At 38.7% G+C, this 21531-nt stretch overlaps 3 protein-coding genes across 9 annotated transcripts; all 3 read left to right on the top strand.

Moving 5' to 3' along the window:
• The first annotated feature begins 4057 nt into the window (after window positions 1-4057).
• Window positions 4058-8570, top strand: npas4b (neuronal PAS domain protein 4b). 2 transcript variants are annotated; one of them, XM_067423202.1, is made up of 8 exons: window positions 4058-4451; window positions 4768-4913; window positions 4993-5095; window positions 5228-5519; window positions 5615-5724; window positions 5827-5962; window positions 6267-7687; window positions 7786-8570. In XM_067423202.1, exons 1-8 carry the CDS (start codon window positions 4277-4279, stop codon window positions 7809-7811), a joined length of 2409 nt encoding a protein of 802 aa, XP_067279303.1. In that variant the 5' UTR covers window positions 4058-4276; the 3' UTR covers window positions 7812-8570. The 2 variants fall into 2 exon arrangements, with proteins under 2 accessions (XP_067279303.1, XP_067279302.1); XM_067423201.1 differs by having other exon boundaries at window positions 4765-4913.
• A 2753-nt stretch (window positions 8571-11323) lies between these two features.
• On the top strand, window positions 11324-12196 carry mrps12 (mitochondrial ribosomal protein S12). Of its 2 annotated transcripts, none has more exons than XM_067423374.1 (3): window positions 11324-11503; window positions 11610-11669; window positions 11756-12196. In XM_067423374.1, exons 2-3 carry the CDS (start codon window positions 11621-11623, stop codon window positions 12136-12138), a joined length of 432 nt encoding a protein of 143 aa, XP_067279475.1. In that variant the 5' UTR covers window positions 11324-11503; window positions 11610-11620; the 3' UTR covers window positions 12139-12196. The 2 variants fall into 2 exon arrangements, with proteins under 2 accessions (XP_067279475.1, XP_067279476.1); XM_067423375.1 differs by having other exon boundaries at window positions 11589-11669.
• A 1486-nt stretch (window positions 12197-13682) lies between these two features.
• si:dkey-17e16.9 (hydroperoxide isomerase ALOXE3) lies at window positions 13683-21440 on the top strand. 5 transcript variants are annotated; one of them, XM_067423293.1, is made up of 15 exons: window positions 13683-13747; window positions 14242-14395; window positions 14523-14727; window positions 14936-15017; window positions 15110-15232; window positions 16605-16708; window positions 16821-16993; window positions 17079-17222; window positions 17811-18011; window positions 18644-18712; window positions 18797-18966; window positions 19073-19194; window positions 19271-19371; window positions 20251-20421; window positions 20537-21440. In XM_067423293.1, exons 2-15 carry the CDS (start codon window positions 14246-14248, stop codon window positions 20714-20716), a joined length of 1995 nt encoding a protein of 664 aa, XP_067279394.1. In that variant the 5' UTR covers window positions 13683-13747; window positions 14242-14245; the 3' UTR covers window positions 20717-21440. The 5 variants fall into 5 exon arrangements, with proteins under 5 accessions (XP_067279394.1, XP_067279393.1, XP_067279392.1 ...); XM_067423292.1 differs by having other exon boundaries at window positions 18644-18730; XM_067423291.1 differs by having other exon boundaries at window positions 18644-18966.
• The last annotated feature ends 91 nt before the right edge of the window (window positions 21441-21531 follow it).

Raw genomic sequence — 21531 nt, 5'->3', positions numbered from 1 at the left:
ACAAACCTTCGGATATCCAGCATCAGGAGGGTATTAACCTTGTGCCTTTAAATTAATTTGTTACATCTGTTTAAAAGTAAACAAATTTTCATATGCCAGTCTATAAATAACTGCATTTTCTCTAAAAATAAACAAGGTTAGTTATTTTCACATGCATCTGAAAATTGGCTATTTTTGTGGCTTACGAGGGTAATGTTACACTGGGTTATAAGGAGAGTCATTTTTTTGTCCACCCCCTCAAATGCACGTCACAATCAGGCCATTAAAACATATTGTTCTCTGATAGCCATGAATGACTGAAACAACAGATGTACACGATTAATTGTTGTGAAATTTGAATTATACCTTTCTCTCTCTCTCCCTCTCTCTCTCCTTTGGTAATTTGAACATTTACATCCCACACAAATCAGATTTTCAAGAAGATGACAGGGTAAAATAAAACCAGCTCTTCAAACCAGAAAGAATCAGACAACGTGACCTTCCAAGTGATTTAATATGCTTTAAAAGTGTGATAGCAATGTCAAGGTGAGACAAAAAGTGGATAAAGAAGCTTGTCGCAACCCCAAAATGTATAATGTTATCGGAGTACACAGTGCAACCTTTTGAACATAGGAACAGCATTTCCCTTTTAGTTTTAGTACATTAATAATTTTACTTTATTTAAAATTAATGGGATAGGTTAAATGTTATGACTTTTTCATGTTGGGATCAAATTGGTGTGCTTGAGAAGAACCATCATTTCGCATCTCTTGCAATGCGCAGATTTTGTTACTAAGATACTGCAGCTCAGTTGCCATGGGTGCAGAGATACAGAGATGGTCAAGTATCAGCTTCTAGTATAAAACGGTAAACAAAAGAAGAACAAAAAGTGTTGAAAGAATATGAGAATATGTGTTGGAAAAGACATGGATACAAGTAAAATAATTTTTTGGACCAAAATTACATTTTGATCATAAGGGTGACACTGTGGCCACTAAAGTTGATTAAATACAATGCCACTAAATTTTGTGACCACAGAGTCCAAATTAGGATAATAAAAGTTTTGTGAACGTGGTGGAATAAGCAACGTGAGCCATCTGAGCTGAATTTCCTGGAAAGCAAGATAATTATTCAACTGTTCTTTCGATTCTTCGAAAATGACCATAGTTCATTGCAAATATTTTTTTTTAGCTTGCTGTACAAGTGAACAGATTATAAGCATTACATATTTTCTCCAAGAAATCCCATCCCCCGTCTTTCTGATTTCAGCAGATGGCCGTGCCACCCACGTAATAAACAAAAATTCCAGTGGGAGCTCAGAGGTTAGGGTGGCATCTCCATCTCTCTCTCCCAAGGGCCAGGTCCACATCATCCAGCAAAACTTTTCATCAATATTGATAGCATATGAACTATGTCCAATGCTGTGGCTGTCCAACTCGTTGTCGCGTCAGTCCTTGTTCCTGTCATCCAAGCCTCCCTTTAAGTCCATTATAGTTCAAAGGCTAAAAGATTTTGTAATTTGATCAGTAATAGCCATAATTGCACAGGTTGGAAGCAACAAAAGAGGAAAAAGACAGTATGATAAAGATAATGGCTGTAATAGTTACAAACAGGAACTGTGACTCAGGCTTATTTAACCCCAGGAAAAAAGAAAAAAAGAAGAAGAAGAAAACCTCTGGAGGTGATGGTTTGGAAAGATACTAAGCAGCCATCTTTGCACCACAATATTCATTTTTAGGGCTTTTACTGCACTTAACCCTAAAGTAATGTTTCACACTCTCAATTTATAAGCGGTAGCATCACTTTTTACCCAGGGTTATGGAATCATTTTGCGGTGTTCACTCACATTGCAGTGCCAAACTTGTACAGTGTGAAACAATCTGTGAATATTACACGTAGCAACAGACAACCAATCACGTAGGCTATACGTGCTTCGGACATTCACGGAAACACTGTGCACTAGCGCATTGAACAGTAAATTCGTGGTTTGAGAGGAAAAAAGTCAAATGCTGATAGAAGCAGCAACAATTTGGGTTAAAAACACCGTTTCATTCTTAGTCCTACGTTTATAGTACAAAATGTCCATTCAAAAATCGATAAGCTACGATATAACAGTCGACAATACCGTCAATACGAATATGCAAATAAAAACGTTAACCCATGGTTTAGGAATGTAGGCTACAGTGTGAAACGTCAGTTTACCCAGGATTAATTGTTAACCCCGGGTAAATTTTGAACAGTGTGAAACGTAAAGCAAGATAACCCAGGATTCCGTTTACCCAGGGTTTAGATAGAACGACCCAGGCTTAAATATTTAAAGTTAAGAAGTCCTATAACATGCATTCTTTAAAAGTTCTAGAAATCCACCGAACATTTAAGAATCAGTCTGTCCTTGAGCAATATATATTTAGAAGTAGAAAACTGAAAAAGCTGTTTGAAACTGTTGCTTGTGGTGTTAAAAATAGCCCGAGCGACTAAGGAAAAAGAAAAAAGCCAGCACAGTTACAAGGTTGCAGTTTGAACAGGCTTCATCAACGGTATGAGTGAGAGGGAGGAGGGAGATGTGTAGGCGAGAACATGAGCTGTAGCTACAGTGTTTCAAACTTTTTTGAATACACACACAATGCGTGCATGCACTTTCCTATGTAACTAAAATGTACACACATGCTCTTAATTACAGCCAAATGGAAAACTGAGGGGGGGGGGGGGGGGGGGAGACTAAAAATATAGCCTAAAACGAATCAATTAGATAGGCCATGATGTCACAGCTGAGCTGAATGATCAAAGCAGAATGAAAATAGTACAAATACACCAATTTTACCACAGAGAGCTCAGCAGATAAGATCCCACTTTATCACAATATATTGTTTACAAGTGTATGAATCATAACATAGCACACGAGCCACGTCTTACTTATTAGGCTATGATATTACTTTAATAGAGCTTGAACTTCAGATGACCATCATCATCCTTAACTTGTCCTAATCAGATATTTTAAAAGGAGAGTTGCTCAGCAACAGATTATTGCTTTTCTTTAAAGTAAAAGAGAGAGGACCTTGATTTTGGTTTTAAAATAAATATGAACATGAAGAACTATAAAACCAGACAAAAAATCTCTCTCTCTCTCTCTCTCTCTCTCTCTCTCTCTCTCTCTCTCTCTCTCTCTCTCTCTCTCTCTCTCTCTCTCTCTCTCCTGTTTTGTTATTGAATATTGAATTTTCAAATGTAAAATTATCACAAGTGTTTTAAAACTCCTAGTATACAATATTTTTTTCTTTGTTAATAACAATTATTAATGATATATTGTTATTTATAAAAATACATTTAATTAGGCTATACAACTGTCATAAGATGTCATATCTTATGACAGTTGTATAGCCTAATTAAATGTATGGTTTACTGGCCAGTCACTCTTTAGGGTCATGCTCCTGGGATTCAGAGGACTACACAAGACAAAAAATCCGTCAGGAACATCACAGATTCCGCTGAGAAGGCATCTAGATGGCTGTGGGTCAAAAGGTGATCACACCGGTGATACCACAAAGCTACTTTTCATCCCTGGCTGGGTCACCTGGGCGAGGGTGTATGTTGAATGACCCGAGACACCCGATGACCCCAGGTTACATCACTGGTGCTAAAAAACAATTTGTTATAATAAACTTATTACACTTTGAATTAAACACTCTAGCCCTTAGCCTACTATAGCCATACTGGATATATATACCCAAACACATAGGCTATATATAAAATTTTAATATATTACAACAAATAAAAAATTTAGATTTTTTTTATTTTCCTATAATCCCGTACTAGGCAGCAACATTCTCTTACAGCAGCTGCACCTGCTCTGAGCGCGCACCAGGGTGAAGAGTTGGGACGGCTGCCTCCGTTTAGATTTGTCCAAATCTGGCTCTGTGCGTTGAAAGGGATCCCATATTTATCCTACGTCACCATTACAGCAGCAATATGCAGAGATACTTGGAGATCACATTCAGATCCATTTATGCACGCCCCCTCCCATCATTTCTTCAGGCGCGCTATATAAGGGATCTGGAGGCAATATTTCCATTAGAAGCCAGAGACAGAGATCCATAGCACACCAACAGTAAAACTTAAGAGAAGATAGAGGATAAATGGGCAAAGAAAAACATGGTTTTCTCAATTACTGAGTAGGTTGGTTTATTATCCAAAAACTTAGAAGTGGCGTCTGCCCTGAATGATGGCTGAGTAGCTAAAACTGCATGCAGTTTTCACTCAAAATATTCGTCCATTCCAACGATTCTTTGGACTCGAGAAAATGTACCGGTCCACTAAAGGAGCGTCAAAGGCTCGGAGGGATCAAATCAACGCAGAAATTCGCAACTTGAAAGATCTTCTGCCCATCTCCGATGCCGACAAAGCTCGTCTTTCCTATCTTCACATCATGTCCCTAGCCTGCATTTACACAAGAAAGTCCGTGTTTTTCTCTCAAGGTAGGGTTCACTTAAAAACTTAGGCGGGGGGGAGATAAAGTTTTTGATGTTACATTAGTTTTCAGGCTATATTGCATCAAACTGTAAAACCCCTTTAAAACGAATTTAGAGCAGATCTGAAGTGTAGGCGATATCTGAGGAATCTCTGTCCCTGTCCAGAGTTCTGAAAGTAGCTGGTCTCTGTCTGTGGTGCTGATGTTGAGCTATTTGTGTGGATGTTGCATTAGATAGCTTTTGGACATATTATAGATCTTTACGTTTAGATCATATGTCTTTATGTTTTAAAACTTTGCTTTGTCTTTATCAATGGCAGCAGGTCAGGACATGAGTGGAAGCGCCCTGTCTTTGCCAGAACTCTCGGATCTGCTGCACACACTACCAGGCTTTCTCCTAGTGCTGACAAGTGAAGGAAAACTCCTGTATCTATCGGACAATGTGGCAGAGCACCTCGGCCATTCCATGGTAAGGAATATCAATGTCAATTTTTAAATCATTATAACAATTTGTTAGGTCCGTGTTGAACATTTTCTGCTTCATTCAGGTGGATCTGGTGGCTCAGAGTGACAGCGTGTATGACATTATAGACCCAGCTGACCACTTCCTCATGAGGGGCAACCTTGTGCCAATCACCACAACTGACACAGGTAATTTACACTGTTGGTTTCGACACTTTCCGAATAAAGATAAAGAAGTTGGAATGAATTTCATTTGTAAAATAATAATGACACTCTTGACACACAGTGATAAACACTCTTTTTGCAACTCTTTTTTTCCAGACCGCCTCTTTCGCTGCCGTTTCAGCACATCCAAGTTTGTAAGGAGGCAAGGATCAGGGAACAAACTGGCGTTGGTTCGGGCACGCTGTCTGCCACCCCCATGCCACACATCCTCCTACTGGACATCTAATCCAGTGTGGGTGTGTTTTTGCTCCCCACTGGAGGCCAGCATCCCACAGGTTTCTTCAGTTAGGAATCCTCTCCCAACCCCTCCTGCTGAGCAGTCTTTCCTCCTTTCCTGTTTCCAGTCTCAGCACCACCGGGACATGAGGATCCATGCTGCTCAGGACAGGTACGGTATGAGCGCTGCGGATGTCCCTGTCGGTATATAACAAATATGCATTTGAGAGTGAGTAAATGATGCAGTTGTATTTCTTTCTCTGACAGTGTAAGCGTGTACCTTGGCTATGACATAGAGACTCTGCGCTCTCGTTCATGGTACAGTCTGATTCATCCTCGAGATCTCTCTCACGCCTCTGCACAACACTGCGCCCTGTGTGAGTACTTAACTTATTCATTTATTTAGAAGTTTATACCATAAATAAAAAAGCTGGTCTAGTAAATGTGGTTTATCAATTGGCTGTTGTGTCCTTTTTCAGTACATGAGGGTGGAGAGAAGCAAGTGGAGATGGTGGTCCAGGTAGAGGCAGCAGACCACACATGGGTCTGGCTTTACATTGTTCTTCAGCTGGAGACTGGAGAATATCCCATCAACAGCCACAACTATGTCATAAGGTATAAAGACTTTTAAGTTTAATATAGTATTAAATTAAAAAACTATTATGTTTATAATTGTAGTAAATATTATCATCAAGTAATTGTAATAATTATAATGTTGTATGTTTTTATACATTTTAATAATTTTCTTCTAATTATGATATGTTACATATATTAAAACTATTTAATGTTGTAATGGTAATTCTACTAAATATTTAATATTAAACATTTATATGAAAATGTACGATAAGCCAAATTCATTAAATAATAGCATACTATGAATAATCATAACAATCTGTCATTTTCTCTACTCTTCCCTCAGTGAGTCTGAAGCCTGGTCAGTGCGTCAGCAGTTGTACTCAGAGCAGAACCAGCTGGCTCTCCTGTACCAGGAGGCTCGGCAGAGCTCTGACCCTCTGTCCAGCCCAGACCAGGTCTTCACGCCCAGCAGCAGCGGCCTGTCCTCCCAGTCCTTCGACTTCAGCTTCACCACTTCTGGAAGGAGCTCCTCAGAAGAGCTCCCAAGTACCTCTGCCCCATCCAGCATGGCACTCGACCCCCTTCAGGGCTTTTCTCAAGAGGAAGAGAGCCACCTACAACCGCATGGCGGTCACCAGATGTGGAGATCAGCCACGACTGTCTCTGTATCCCCTGAACACCTCAGCAACATCAACATCCCATGTCTTTCTACAGTCCCCCAATCCCATGTCGCCCCTTCACCCCTTCCTCCATTCAAAGCTCCTCCTAAGCACCAAAGCTCAGAGGAGTATATTTGCACGCCCCCTTACACCCCAAGACTTGGAGGGGGAGCTTTCATGTTTGGTGATGAGACCTTTAAATCAGAGCATAACAAAGCAGGTAAAATGAGGCAGCCTATAACCTCAGCGCCCCTCTCCGCCAGCGTTGGTCCCGCTCAACCCTGCCGCAAACGCCTTTATGAAACGCTGCCTCCTACTCCAGACAGCCCAGGCAGTGATGAATGCGTTCTCATGGCGCTGCCAGAGATCAGGGGACCTCTGTACGTAGACGTCCCCCATTTCCCGTTCCATGCTCCCCCCGAAGGCCTTTTAACCCCAGAGGCCTCGCCCACCAAAAAGCCCTGTTTGAGCTTCTTCCCTCGGGAAGAGGATACAGAAAGAGAGAGAATGGAGATCTCACTATTGGCTCAGTATATTAGCACTTTAGCTGAAGGTTTTTGTCACAGCCACCCACAAAGCGCATCGGCTCCCCCTCATCACGCATCGTTTGAGGGCCCAAACTCCTCACTGGCTCACATTGATGTCTTTATGTTTGAGGAGAAAGCAATAGATGGCATCCCTCTTCCAAATCTGCCATCCACCTCCCCCGTACCTCCCTCACCTTACTCATCAGCGCCGTCCTACGCTCAGCACTCCCCTACGAGCCGCAGCTCCCCTGTCCACGCGCAGGAGGAGGCTGCGACTTTGAACGGTGTACACCACCTCCGTAGCGTCCAGTCGACGCACCATAATTGCATTGCCGGGTGTAGGCCGCAGGAAGCAGAGAGACCCGAAGAGGACGTGAAGACGATGTCCTCCTCCGGGTCCACGACTGATCCAGCCCTTCCTGCCCTCACCCCTGCTCTGCAGTGTGCCCAGTCCCTCCTAGAGGAGCTGGTCACCATGGAACCTGTGTTTGGGGCAGCCGCCCCGATGACTCCTGCCGAGAGGCAACAAGATGAGTTGTATCAACTCCCTCATCAAGGCGAACAGATCTTCTACCAAGGTGAGAAACAATGACGTTTTTTGTGATTTTTTTGACATTCGAAGTCCCTCAAATTTCCGTTTCTAAACTGTGCCCTCTTTCTCTGTCTTTTCTTACAGATGGAACCAGTGATCACATGTTTTAACATAAGTCTGTGACTTAATCGATGAAGTATGGCATATTGTCATCTTTTACAAAGCTATTTTTCTGGGATAATGTGGTAGAGTTAAATCGAAATGTGTTAAAAAAAGATTTATTTATGTTTATATTTCAATATCATGAAGTCCCATGAACATGCATCCTATTCATATTGGACTTTCACTTTGGGAAAAAGTACTTAAAGTAACAAAGGCAATTTTACCAAGTGCCACTTTGTATTCACTTATAGTGAAGACTGTGTTTTACTGAAAGAATCTGTTTATGAATCGCAACTATATCTTTTAAGCCATCGTAGAGTTCTACGGTCAAGTAGAGGATTGATTCCTACAGTACTCTCTTTCTAATTGCTTTTCATTATGTCAGTTATGTCAGTGCATGAAAACCATAGAAATGCTTCATAATAAACTATATTCCTTTATGTTTCGTCCTTTTGGAGTTGTTTGGGTTTTCAGAAGTTAAGTATGATTTGCTTACACTCCTAAATATAAAGGTTCTTGCATCGGTGGGTCAGTGCAGAACCTTAAACACAAAGAGTTCTTTAGAGTGGAAAAGAAAAGGTTCACTGAAAGGTGAACCCAAAATGGTTATTTTACAGAATTGCTGTGAAACTCCCCTTTTGGAAGCTTTACTTTTAAGAATGTGTTTGGTGTATCATATTTCCACAGAGACTATCCTTGAATTTGATGCACTCTTGTTTTCCAAATATGTATATGAGAGTCAATTAAATGCATCAAAGCGAGGTTCATCGGTGTGTGTTCATTGTTGCTGCCCCCTCCATTGTTCCCTCCTCTCTCACCCTTTCATTCACTGCCTTTTTATTGTGTCGCCATGGTTTCCTAGGACAGACTGACGCAGATGATGAGGTGCTATCTGTTTTTCCTGACGTATGCTCTTGACTCAGAGGCACAGTAGAGACAATCAGCCTCCCACCCACCACACACACACACACACACACACACACACACACACACACACACACACACACACACACACACGTATATGTCTACTGAACACATGCTGTACAGTGAATAGTCAGCCTACACTTTCCCATTATACCTGGAAGCTCACGATAACACCCTATATGGCCTTTCCTGCCTCTCAATATCTGCTTCCATTTTTTCCTGTTGTTGCCAGGGGAAGCGATTTCTTCCTTTCGCAATCTCCACCTCCGGTGGCCCTAAACCATTGTTTGCTTGTCAATTATCCAGTTATGCACCTTTTCATTGAGTCCGACGCCCGGTGCAGCGCTGACCCTCCTACACGGGACCATGGGCCAACTGAACCGCCCCCGTGTCCAGAAATACCTTCATCTGAATAAAATTCTCTCATGTCTTGTCTTCCTGTCCTTGTGAGAATGATGTGCTTTCAGCAATGAAGAGGAATAAAAATAGACCGGACTGAAAAGAGGAGGAAAAAGAGGGAATGGGGAGCGCTTGGAAGGTGCACAAGGACTTCTAGGTGCTTATTCATCCTGCTTTCCTCCCACTCCTCCAATCAGTCAGCTGGATTTCTTTTCATCCTCCCTCTTTCACACATCTGTGCTTTCTCATTCATATCGTCCCATTCATTAGGACCCTCTCTCCTTATGACTCACCCTTACCTCTTTAAATCGTCTCTCTCTGCTCTCTCGCTCTTCAATGTCCTCCAGATATGTCAACACAAACAGCCCGTGCCCACTTAAATTATAATAGAAATGCAAAAATTAAGATGCTCTCATCTTGTTTTCTGAAAAGTATGATGAAAACAACCACCTACACTGTGTGTACTATTTAAAGATGAACAAAACATAAGCTCTAATGCCATGGTGCAGTATAAAAAAAAATCTCCACTGATAAATGATATTGGCAAAATAAACAAAACAAAAGCTTTAAAATAAGAATGATTTGGAATTATTTATCGCAGCTTTAGGGGCTTCTTCATCCCCAGACCTGGGACTATGCTTATAACCAGCAGGCATAGCAAGACTGGTTGCCCTCCTAGAAGAGGTGTTCGTGAGGACAGCAAGGGGTGCTCACCCTGTGATCTGTGTGGGTCCTACTAAACCACACCTGATGGGGAGTATACTATACTGTAAAAAAAAAAAAAAAAAGCACAGTCATTCAGATGAGAAGTTAAACCGAGGTCCTGACTCTGTGGTCAATAAAAATCCCAGGACGTATTTCAAAAACGAGTAGGGGCATAACCCTGGCATCCTGCCAGATTTTGCCCATTGACCTCTGTCCATCATCATGGCCTCCTTTTTTATTTGTCAGCTGTATCTGCTGTAAAGACTGCTCAATGCTGACGTTCAGTGGTGATTATTGGAAATTAATGCTTAATTGCTTAAATTATGCACCTGTTCACCTCTCATTAATACACAGACAAATAACCAAATTATTTTCTAAAACTTTCTCTTATAATTAGTAGTATCTGAAAATTCAAATGTATGTTGATGAATGAAACAAATATGTTTATATTAAACATAATCTTACGTTATACAATTTTTATTATGTTTTGTGCGTGAGACACATTAGCATAAAAAGAGTACCCTACTTATAACGGAAATAATATACTTTAAATTTCTATATTTAAGTGCGAAATGAATGTAATGTTCACCATTGAATCTTAAAATTTTGCACTTAAGTTAACATACAATACAAACATGAAAATGTGCTCTCTTTATAGCCTATAATGTGGCCTTTAATTTCAGCAATTTATTTATCTGCAAGGATGCATGTACCCACAAGTGCCCACAATGTACCCACAAGTTCACATTCTTTTAACTCATACAAGACCTAATAAAATATAGACAATTTTAAAATGTGACTGTGATATTTCACAAAATTGTGCATTCTGAATAAGTGACCTGCCAACAAGGTGTTAGTTCATTTGAACTGAACAAAATGTGAGGAAATAAAATGTAATTTCTATTTTATGGTTTTCTTAATGTCAACAAAATTATGTGTTGGTTAATTTACACATAATTTGAAATGTTCGAGATGTTAAATAAATGTTTAATGATTTTATTTTAGATTTTAATTACATATAAACAAAATACTGCTTATAATATAAAAATAAATTACATTAAAATAAAAGATAATGTTAAACTACAGCATTTACTTTTTTATTTTTCAAGAATTTCAGCCTAGGGATAAGACTTTCAGGTTCTTGTCTCTGCATGTCGACTTGGGCAGTGGCTATATCCGTTAGTTAGGGCCTACAGCACAGATATTTTATCACAAATAATATCCAAATTACATATAGGCTATGCCAAGCCTAATTCAGAAATTAATCGTCAGAATGCGGAATGTTAATCTTAGAAAAGGTGCATTGTAATGAAGTAGTTTTATAATCATAGTATTTCTTAACGTAGCCTATTTGTAAATAATAAATAAATAAATAAATAAAAATCGCTACTGACATATAGCCTTATAATTTGGGAATTATTTAAGACATGTAAATGTCATGTAAACGTGAAAACCCATCCACTAGATGGCAATATTAGGCAGTTGAGTATAGAGCTCGTCACTGGACTGGGATCGAGGAAGATTCCTCCGTGTCGATGTATTTTCAACATGGCGACCTGCATGTCTTTAACATAACTGTGAAGGAGGAAGATTTCGTCCTCTTTCCTCCTTTGACTGAAACTAAAGTCAGCACTTAAGAAACGTCCGCTACTTTGTTTTAACGTTCATACAGGTAGGCCTAAATTAAACACGAAATTAATCATTTTACACTGTCACATCTACAGTTGAAACTGACATGATACACATTTTATGATTAGATTTGGCATTTGTTCCTACAGATGAATTAAGAATGTCTTTTCTTGGAAGTCTGAGACCAATGCTCTCGTCTGTTTTGCAGGGTGAGTCCTAGCAACATTATATTAAATACTATTAAAAAAAATAATTAAAATTAATTATGCCTCTTTGTCCTATATTACTTTGTCAGCGTCGCATTCTGTACCTTTATGGTCTGGACCCATCTTCACCAGGACCATGGCCACTCTCAATCAGATGCACCGCAGGGGCAAACCTCCCCCACCTCGTCCAAAGATCAGCGCCACTTTTGGGCATCCACAGCTAAAAGCTGTAGTTCTGAAGACCATGATCAGGAAACCCAAGAAGCCCAACTCAGCTAACCGCAAGTGTGCACGAGTACGTCTTTCCAATGGTCAAGAAGCCGTTGTGTACATCCCAGGGGAAGGACACAACCTCCAGGAGCACAATGTGGTGCTGGTAAAAGGAGGGAGGACGCAGGACTTACCAGGGGTCAAACTCAAGGTGGTCAGGGGCAAATATGACTGTGCACATGTTGTAAAGAAGAAACAGTAATTACTGTGTACAACTGGATATATCTGTAATAACAAATAAACTTGGTTTGAAATGTCAATCATGCAGTGTTGGGGATGAAGATGTAACAGAGTTATGTAATTTAATTACAAAATAAATGCAACTACTCTATTACAGTTACTGAGAAAACGTAATTAAACTAGGTACTTAGGAAAATGCAACAATTACAAAGGGGCTTACATCTGAATATGTTATGTAAAAAGCTAGACTATGTTGAAATTGGTTGCTTTGCCTGATTTTTTTGATGTGCATGATGCCTCCTGCCATTTAAAGGCCATTTGGTAAAGCAATGCTATTATGCTTTTGATTCGGTCTCTTGATTGAATTTGCTGCTGAAAGCTTTAGGTCACAACCTGTCTAAGAATTGCAACCATGGCAAATGCTAAAAATGTGTTCCAGTGCTGGAAATTTAAAAAATAAGTTAATCCAGAAATCAGAGAGGGGCGTAAATATAACAGATCAGTGCAAAATATATTTGACAACTATTAACATGTATGTTACAATGTTGAGGGTTTCATTGTCAAACCTGAGGAAGCATCTCCTATGATGAATGTTAACCTCTCTTAGTTATTAGTGTTTTGACTTGCAAAAGAATGGAGATACACAAAGATGGGTCATGTCTAAACAGGTGGAAAATAACTTTAAAAAAAAACATACCATGCATGTTGTACAGTTACGCTGTTGGGTCTGTTTGGGTTGCCAGTGAGTATGAAACCATAATCTATTCTTGCTTCTGCAAGTGAGAAATCAATATTAGGCCTTTTCTGGTATCATATAGTGGTGTATGCTGATTTTTGTGTGTGTGTGTTTTTATATAAGTACAAAGAAAAACAAAGTTTTACTAATGATCTAGAATTATAACTAGAAATATAAATATCTGTTTTTAGACGTTAAATGTTTGAAAAGGATTAACCGTTTTAGAAAATTTTGGAAAGTAATCACATCTCATCTATCTCAAACGAGTCTGTATGTTTGGTATGCTGTACAAACAATGACAAAAATGAAGATTGAATTCCAAGAAATAGTGTTCACAAGAAACTAAGATGAATAATTATTTTTTTTAAAACAGTTACTGCAGTAAATAATCTGTAAAACATTTAAACCACACTGTAAAAAAATATTGGTGGTTTAACTTAACAAAGTAAGTTACATGGCTGCCTTAAAATTTTTGAGTTTATTGAAATTAAACATTTGAGTTAATACAATGAAGGAGATTGATTTAATCAACCGAAACTCAAAATATGTTATCTGAACAACATTGATTTATCAAAAGATAAAAAGGCATAACAAATAATGAAAATATTTTTTTCACAGTGCAGACACACCTAAAACACCCACATGTAATGTTTTTTTTTATTTATTTATTTTTATTGGGCATAAGTCGGTGACTGGGAAATAAACATTGTATGTCCTTTTATGGTAGGCTACAACCAGAATTATTTTACTTTCACCTGCATCTCGATTTGCGTAATACTGGCTTGAGCTTTTCACTATCGGAGAACCAGAATCCAGTTTGGCACGTTCCTGCTACTGCTGCAGTCTCTCTGTCTCCTTCTCTCTCAGGCTCTGCTCGAACATTTAGCTATCTCAGGTATGTGTTCTTTAAAAATGTATGCTAAAATATATGTACTTTATATACTTTAATTTTGCACCAAACTACATTTAGTGAGGTTTATGCTTAGAAACTACACCGGGCACATCGTCTGCGGTCGACGCATGCCTCCAGTCAGTGTAGAAAGTGTATTGATAAGATGATTGAGTTCCTCTCGCGTCCGGTGTAATCAGAGTGAATGCAAAGAAAATGCATTCTTCAAAAGCAATTTTGCTTTAAATGATTTTTTGTTTTGTTTTTTGTTGTTGAAGGGTTAGTTCAATCAACAAAAAATGTTTTGTTATTTATTGACTTATAGCAATACTTATATTGTGGACAAAACATTTTTTGTGCGAACTATACCTTTAATAAATCTACAATGAATAAACATGGTGAAAATTTTAGACTAAGACTTTTTTACTTGGAAAATATATATATATATATCTAAGAAAAAATTGAAGAGCAAGTACGAATTCTCATGTATTGCTTTTCAGAGCCATGGAGGCCTTATATGAAGTAGAGGTGACCACAGGCTCCATGACCCACGCTGGCACTTTTGACAATATATTCATTACTCTAATTGGTATTCATGGAGAGAGTGAGAGAACCAAGCTTGACAGCTATGGAAGAGATTTTAAGACTGGGATGGTGAGATTTTTTAATTATTATTTTGTACATTTTTAAATAAAATAAATAAAAATAAAATGTGTGCAGGACTGAAATCAGCCATCAGCTTATTTGACTTGTATTGTTTTTCTTTGTTTATTTTACCTAGAAAGTAAAGTACAAAGTGACAACCAGGTTCACCCTCGGTAACCTGCTGCTGATCAGACTTGAGAAAGATCATTTCATGTTCTTGCCAGAGAATGACTGGTTCTGCTCTCTGGTAAAAGTAAGAACCCCCGAGAAGGATGTGATCCATTTCCCATGCTATCGCTGGATGGCAGAGGGGGAAAGGATTGAGCTGCGAGAGGCCAAAGGTTTGAATATCAGTTATTGCTTTACAAATATCATTGTTGTAAGCATTCCTATTTTTTTTTATTTTATTATGCCTTCATATAATTCAAATGTTTGAGGTCAGTAAGATTAAAACAACAACTTTGAATTGTAATGCATGTCTATTCTAACTGCGATTTTCTGTCCAACTCGACTTTAGTAACTTTATGTTACTTTTATAATGTCTGACAGCTACAAAAATCTATGATGAAAAATATTTACAACTGAAAGAGCACAGAAAAAATGAGCTGAAGCTTAACAAACAAGATTACCAGTAAGTTTGCATAAGCAAGGTTGGTCTTTCCAATAATTTTTTGCCCTCTTCATTGTTACAAATGTGTTTGTGAACATTTTCTTTTCTTCGAGGTGGACTGAGTTTAAAACAGGTCTCCCACAGTGTACGTGTTTTCAGGAGCCCCTGTCTCTTCCCTCAGTGGTCCGCTTCTCTTTCACTAAAGACATGGATTCGGCTTTCAACAGCTCCACTGCGTATGTTCCTCCAAACCTACAACCCCCTTTCCAGAATTTTGTAAAATGCCAACAAATTGAATTGTATTTTGTAAACGTAGAAAAAGTTTTATTTTAACGGCTGCAACACACTCTGAAAAAAGTTGGGACAGAGGCATTTTGTGTCACATCACTTTTCCTTTTAACTACACTTTTTAATCAATTGGGAATGGAGGATCATAATTACACTTTTGCTAGTGGAATTACTGCCCACTTTCGCCCGATACAAGAAAGACAGCTGCTCCAGACGAGCTGAAGGTGCCTTACATGGTTGGCATCGCCGTTATTGTATGAATGGGTGAATGTGAGGAAAAATGTAAAGCGCTTTGGATGGCCATATGGGTCTGTTGAAATCACTACTTAAATGCGCTTTCCATTTACCATTGTCTGATTCTCCTTTACATAATGGGCCAAACATTATCAGTAACCGACATATCTAGACTGCAGACAGGCAGTCATGCACATCCAGTGATTCTGAACATCCAGAAAACATTCTGTTGTGGCATGTGCAGAATGGGGCCTGGCAGTGTCATCTAGATGGCAGTATATGTCTTCGTACAATTCTAATTCATGGTTTCAAGTCAACTGTACACATATGCAAGTCACCCATGCCATTTGCACTGCTGCACCCCATACCATGACAAATGTTTGCTTCTCCGCCTGTCGCTGGTGAAAGTCTGGATGGTCCCTTTCGCCTCAAGCTAAAACGTGGACTCATCTGACCACCACACATTTTCACTGTCTTTTGGACCCTTTGAGATAAGCTCGGGCTCAGAAAATTTGGCAGAAATTACAGTTTTTTCCACCCAAAATACTGTGATTATATTTAACACAGTATCATGAAGGTTTCTCGTGCAATGAGGACTCAAAGGTCACTCACATTCAACAGAGTTTCTTTTCACAATATCATGTATGGTACATGGTGAAAGACCTATACTTTGGCACTGAGAATGTGATTTTTGTATTGTGATGAGTGTTTTGATGAGCCATGACCCATTTTTGGCCATGACCCTCACCTGCTCATTGTTGACTGTTTCAAAATAGTTAAACTTGGGCATTCTATAATCTTTTCATGTTTATTTTCCCTCTGTCACAACTTTTTAGAAGTTTTCTATGGCCTTCAAAATGAAAATTAGATTATATTTACAAAAAAAAAAAAATCAACTACGTTGGTCACTGAAAACATTAAAAATCATTTATTTGTACTTTTGTCAGATAAATAAAGTTGAAAGAGAATTACATTATTGCGTTTTACAAAATGCCCCAACTTTTCTGGAAATGTGGTTGTATTATATGGATAGTTGTATATCATATCTGGTGACTTCTTTACACCAGTAATTCATTTATCTTCCAGGCTTGGTGAGATCAAAATGAAGAATCTGGTGAAAAGACCTGATCAGTGGGCTCAAATGGAAGACATGAAGAGTGCCTTTTGGTCATCTAGAACCACTATCTCCGGTATGATTGCACAGATACGTTGACATCAAAAGATTTTGAGTTTTTGATGCTGCTGAGTGCCGTATAACTAAAATAATCTATTTGTTTTGTTGTTGGAATCATTTTGTAATAGAATATGTACAGCTGCACTGGATGGATGATGAATTTTTTGGATACCAGTTCCTAAATGGCCCTAATCCAATGATGCTCCGCCGGTGCTCTGAGCTTCCTCTGAACTTTGCTGTTAATGATGATATGGTGCAGCCTTTTTTAGGGAGTGGAGCTTCTCTTACCCTAGAGATGAAGGTAAAACAATATCAAATTTGCTCTCGTGCTCTCTCGGTGTGAATGTTATGTCTCAACACAAACTATCAATTATTTCACCCAACAGCAAGGAAACATATTCTTATGTGACTATAAAAGACTGGCAGATTTACCAACTCAAGTCATCAATGGGAAGCAGCAGTATGTTACGGCTCCGCTGTGTCTGCTGTACAAGAACCAAATGGGCAAACTTCTGCCTATTGCTATTCAGGTATTTCCTGTGTTTTACAGACTTAAGACAGTACCAGAATGGACTGGACCAAATCTTAACATATGTAATGCTAATAATATATCACCTATATATATATATATATATATATATATATATATATATATATATATATATATATATATATATATATATATATATTATTAGCATTACATATGTTAAGATTTGGTCCAGTCCATATAACAAGAATTCCCTGATGAAAACAAATGAAAGAAATAAAATGGTATACTTCATGTTGTTCTAAACGTGTATGAGTTTATTTCTTCTGTTGAACACAAAAGACAATTTGAAGAATGTTGGTAACCAGTCAGTTGATGGACCCCATTGACTTCCACAGCAGGAAAAATACTGTTTATTGTCTGGTTTACCAACATTCTTCAAATTTTCTTCTTTTGTGTTCAACAGAAATAAACACATGCAGGTTTGGAACAACTTAAAGGTGGGTAAATGAGGACAGAATTTAATTTTTTGAGTGAACTATCCCTTTAACATTGCTGCTGAGTATGTACTGTTATTTTTACAGCAAATGATTAATTTCGATTCCCATTCGGTCTGTCATTGCGGTGTCAGTTGCAGCAACAGGCATCAGAGGACAATCCTGTTTTCCTGCCTAGCGACTGCGAGTATGATTGGCAGCTTGCCAAACTCTATGTGAGGAATGCAGACTGTCTTGAGCATCAAGCATCTTTCTATCTGCGCACCCATCTGTTGGCTGAGACCTTTACAGTGTCACTACTAAGGAACCTCCCAGCAGCACACCCAATACACAAGGTACTCAAGATACTGTCAGATACAGCTTTGTTTACATTACTTTTTTAACACCTCTAAGAAAACACATTGTGCCAAAGAAATAAGTCCAGTACTAAACATCTGAACAATACCTGGTCTTCTGCCATAATCAGGATGAGCAAAACCTTCACAGAGTTTTATTAAAGAGCCCATATTATACCCTTTTACATAGTCTTGATTTTGTTTCTGGGGTCTGCTAGAATAAGTTTTTATGCTTGGAAAAAAAAAAATCACATACAATGCACCTCTCTTTAGGCTCCGTTTAGTTCTTGTGTCTACGAAGCCCCTCCTTCCGAAAAGCGTAAAATGCTATGGTTGGTCAGCTGGACCAGTGTGTTCTGATTGATCAACAACTCAAAAAGTGTTTTGGAAATTTCACACCCCTTATCATAACCGCAACTTAACCAGGCCTCACCTCACCAGGAATATTGTGACACGTACATTCCCGGAAGAAAACTCGACTACAATTAAAGCATTTCAGCAACAGTTCAGAAACATGAAAGCACTGTTAGAGAATAACTGCCTTTTGTGCAGCAAAATTACACACTAAAGAAAGTTGAACATGTAAAAAAAAGTCATCATGACTCTTTTTCATTTTTGTGATTCTCTCATAGTTGCTGATTCCACACACACGTTATACCCTTCAGATAAACACCCTTATTCGGAACAGACTTCTCGGTCCTGTGGGTGCTGTTGCTCAGGTATTACATTTTTTCCCCCATTATTTTTTAGTTTACACAATTACTTGCAAATCATTATCACTTCAGAACACTAGTATTGGAGATGAAGGCATGACTGACCTCATGAAGAAGGTGCTCTCAGACCTGACCTACAGCTCTCTCTGTCTGCTTGAAGACATCAGTGACCGTGGTCTGGAATCTGTTCCCAACTTCTTCTACAGAGACGATGGATTACAGCTCTGGGGCCACATAAATGGGTCCTTTTTGCATTCATTCACTGTTACATTTCTTTCATGAAACCATTCTTCATTATGCCGAATAGAAATCAGATGACTTTGTGATGAATTTGGTATCTATCTCTAGTTTTGTAAGAAGCATGGTGGAGTTTTATTACCAGAGTGACGGTGATGTGCAGCGGGACACTGAACTGCAGGACTGGATCAAGGAGATCTTCATTCATGGGTTTCTTGAGCAGAGCTGCACAGGTTATTTAAACGATATGACACAGCTGTGATGTCATTATTATTATTATTTTTTGATCTTCCTTTTCTTCTCATTTAGGAATACCTCAGTGTTTTAGTACAGTGGAGGAGGTTATTAAATTTATAACCATGATGATCTTCACAGTTTCAGCTCAACATTCTGCCCTCAGAGCAGGACTAGTAAGTTAAAAATGAACTAAAACTTATCTATCTATCTATCTATCTATCTATCTATCTATCTATCTATCTATCTATCTATCTATCTATCTATCTATCTATCTATCTATCTGTCCGTCCATCCATCCATCCATCCATCCATCCATCCATCCATCCATCCATCCATCCATCCATCCATCCATCCATCCATCCATCCATATATATATATATAGATTAGGCATAACATTATGACCTAATATTGTGTTGGTCCCACTTTTGCAGCCAAAACAGGCCTGACTTGTCATGTCATTGACAGACAATACCGTGTCTAAAGGGTGTACATGGTCTGCAACAATGCTTAGGTAGGTGGAACATGTCAAAGTAACATCCACATGGATGGCAGGACCCAAGGTTTCCTAGCAGAACATTGCCCAGCGGTGGAGTAATTTGCGCTACAGTAGCACATCTGTGTGATCAGACCACACCAGCCATTGCTCCCCACGTGCATCAATGAGCCTTGGCTGCCCATGACCTTGTCACCGGTTCACCACTGTTTCTTCCTTGGACCACTTTTAATAGATCAATAGACCACTGCAGACCGCTTTTAATAGACCACTGCAGACCGGGAACACCCCACAAGAGCTACAGTTTTGGAGATGCTCTGACCCAGTCGTCTAACCAGTCGCTCTAATCTGTATGCTTGCCCATTTTTCCTGCTTCTAACCCATCAACTTTGAGGACAAAATGCTCACTAGCTGCCTAATATATCCCACCCACTAACAGAAGCCGTGATGAAGAGATAATCAGTGTCAGTCACTTCATTGTCATAATGTTATGCTTGATCTGTATATATGTGTGTGTGTGTGTGTGTGTGTGTGTAATGTTCTATTTTGTTTTCCTTAGTTTGACTATGGTAGTTGGTTTCCCAATGCCCCTGGCTCTCTAAAAAGACTTCCTCCTACATCTAAGGGAAGCTTAGACAAAAACACACTGCTGGACACTCTGCCTGACATGAACACCTCTATATATCTAGTATCCGTCTTTTGGCTCTTGAGCAAACCTTCATCCGATTTAGTGAGTGTTTCCTACTCAACTAATTATCTCATTATTGTTGTAAATTATTATCCCATTATCCCATTTGTTGTAAAGAACCACAAATCCCACAAATCCTTTCTAATCTTTTATGCAGGTTTCACTTGGGCAATACCCTGAAGACTACTTTTTCCAGACGGCTCCCCAGAAAATGATCAAAGATCATCAAGCAGAGCTGTCCTTTTTAAGCGAGTCCATCAAAGACAGAAACACAGGACTGCAAGTGCCTTACACGTACATGTGCCCTGATATGATCAGCAACAGTGTCAGCATTTGAAACAGCCGTGTGACTCAGGACTACTAAAGCATGATGTTTTAGTATTATTTTTACACATTTTATTATTATCTTTTAACATGTGAATGAAATTGGAATCCTTTTTAAACATAAATGAGGATGAATATTTACTAGCTATATAATATTCAGAGATACATTTTATATGTATACATTCATTATTTCTTTTGATTTACTGCAGATTTAGTCTCAGTTGTCAATATTGATTTGATTTAGTTGCTGTTTTAAACATCTGAAATTTCAACATTTAAAGGGATAGTTCAACCAAAAATGTTGTTCCAAACCTGGGGTGCGTGTCCCAAAAGCATCCTTAGCCAACTATGGTCGCAAGTTCTTTCGTTATCAACATAGCTCAACCAGTCGGTGTTTCCCGAAACCATCGTTCCAACTAACATTCGCAAACAGCATCATAAAGTTGCAACTACAGCTCTTGACCTGTGGTTAGAAGCATAGTTTCTTGTTTGCATGATATGCAGACTTAATAAGTTCTTATCTTGAGCAAAATAAGCCAGCTGACATTTAATACAGTCTATATATTTTATTTTGATGCATCATAATGTAATTTATGTCTTTTAAGCTTGTCAAGAGATTTACAGCACCTTTTTTGAAGAGTGCGCATGTGCGAACGTGCTTTAGTGCGTAAGAACAAATTTGAATCTGGACAAATTAGTATAAAAATTCAAATGTGTCCTCAAGTGCTGTGTATGTGTGTGTGTGTGTATATATATATATATATATATATATATATATATATATATATATATATATATATATATATATATACTTATATATATATGATT

The sequence above is a fragment of the Pseudorasbora parva genome, chromosome 18, assembly GCF_024679245.1.
Source record: "Pseudorasbora parva isolate DD20220531a chromosome 18, ASM2467924v1, whole genome shotgun sequence".
NCBI lineage: Eukaryota > Metazoa > Chordata > Actinopteri > Cypriniformes > Gobionidae > Pseudorasbora > Pseudorasbora parva.
The sequence above is the reverse complement of the archived record's forward strand: the minus strand, read 5'-3'. Positions and strand labels throughout refer to the sequence as shown.

Coding starts and splice junctions, on each gene's coding strand:
- mrps12 (XM_067423374.1), top strand. CDS start 11,621: ATGTCTTTTCTTGGAAGTCTGAGACCAATGCTCTCGTCTGTTTTGCAG. Junction 11,670..11,755: donor GCTCTCGTCTGTTTTGCAGG/GTGAGTCCTAGC, acceptor TTACTTTGTCAG/CGTCGCATTCTGTACCTTTA.
- si:dkey-17e16.9 (XM_067423291.1), top strand. CDS start 14,246: ATGGAGGCCTTATATGAAGTAGAGGTGACCACAGGCTCCATGACCCAC. Junction 14,396..14,522: donor GAGATTTTAAGACTGGGATG/GTGAGATTTTTT, acceptor TATTTTACCTAG/AAAGTAAAGTACAAAGTGAC. Junction 16,994..17,078: donor CTCTTACCCTAGAGATGAAG/GTAAAACAATAT, acceptor TTCACCCAACAG/CAAGGAAACATATTCTTATG.
- npas4b (XM_067423201.1), top strand. CDS start 4,277: ATGTACCGGTCCACTAAAGGAGCGTCAAAGGCTCGGAGGGATCAAATC. Junction 4,914..4,992: donor AGCACCTCGGCCATTCCATG/GTAAGGAATATC, acceptor TGCTTCATTCAG/GTGGATCTGGTGGCTCAGAG. Junction 5,520..5,614: donor ATCCATGCTGCTCAGGACAG/GTACGGTATGAG, acceptor TTTCTCTGACAG/TGTAAGCGTGTACCTTGGCT.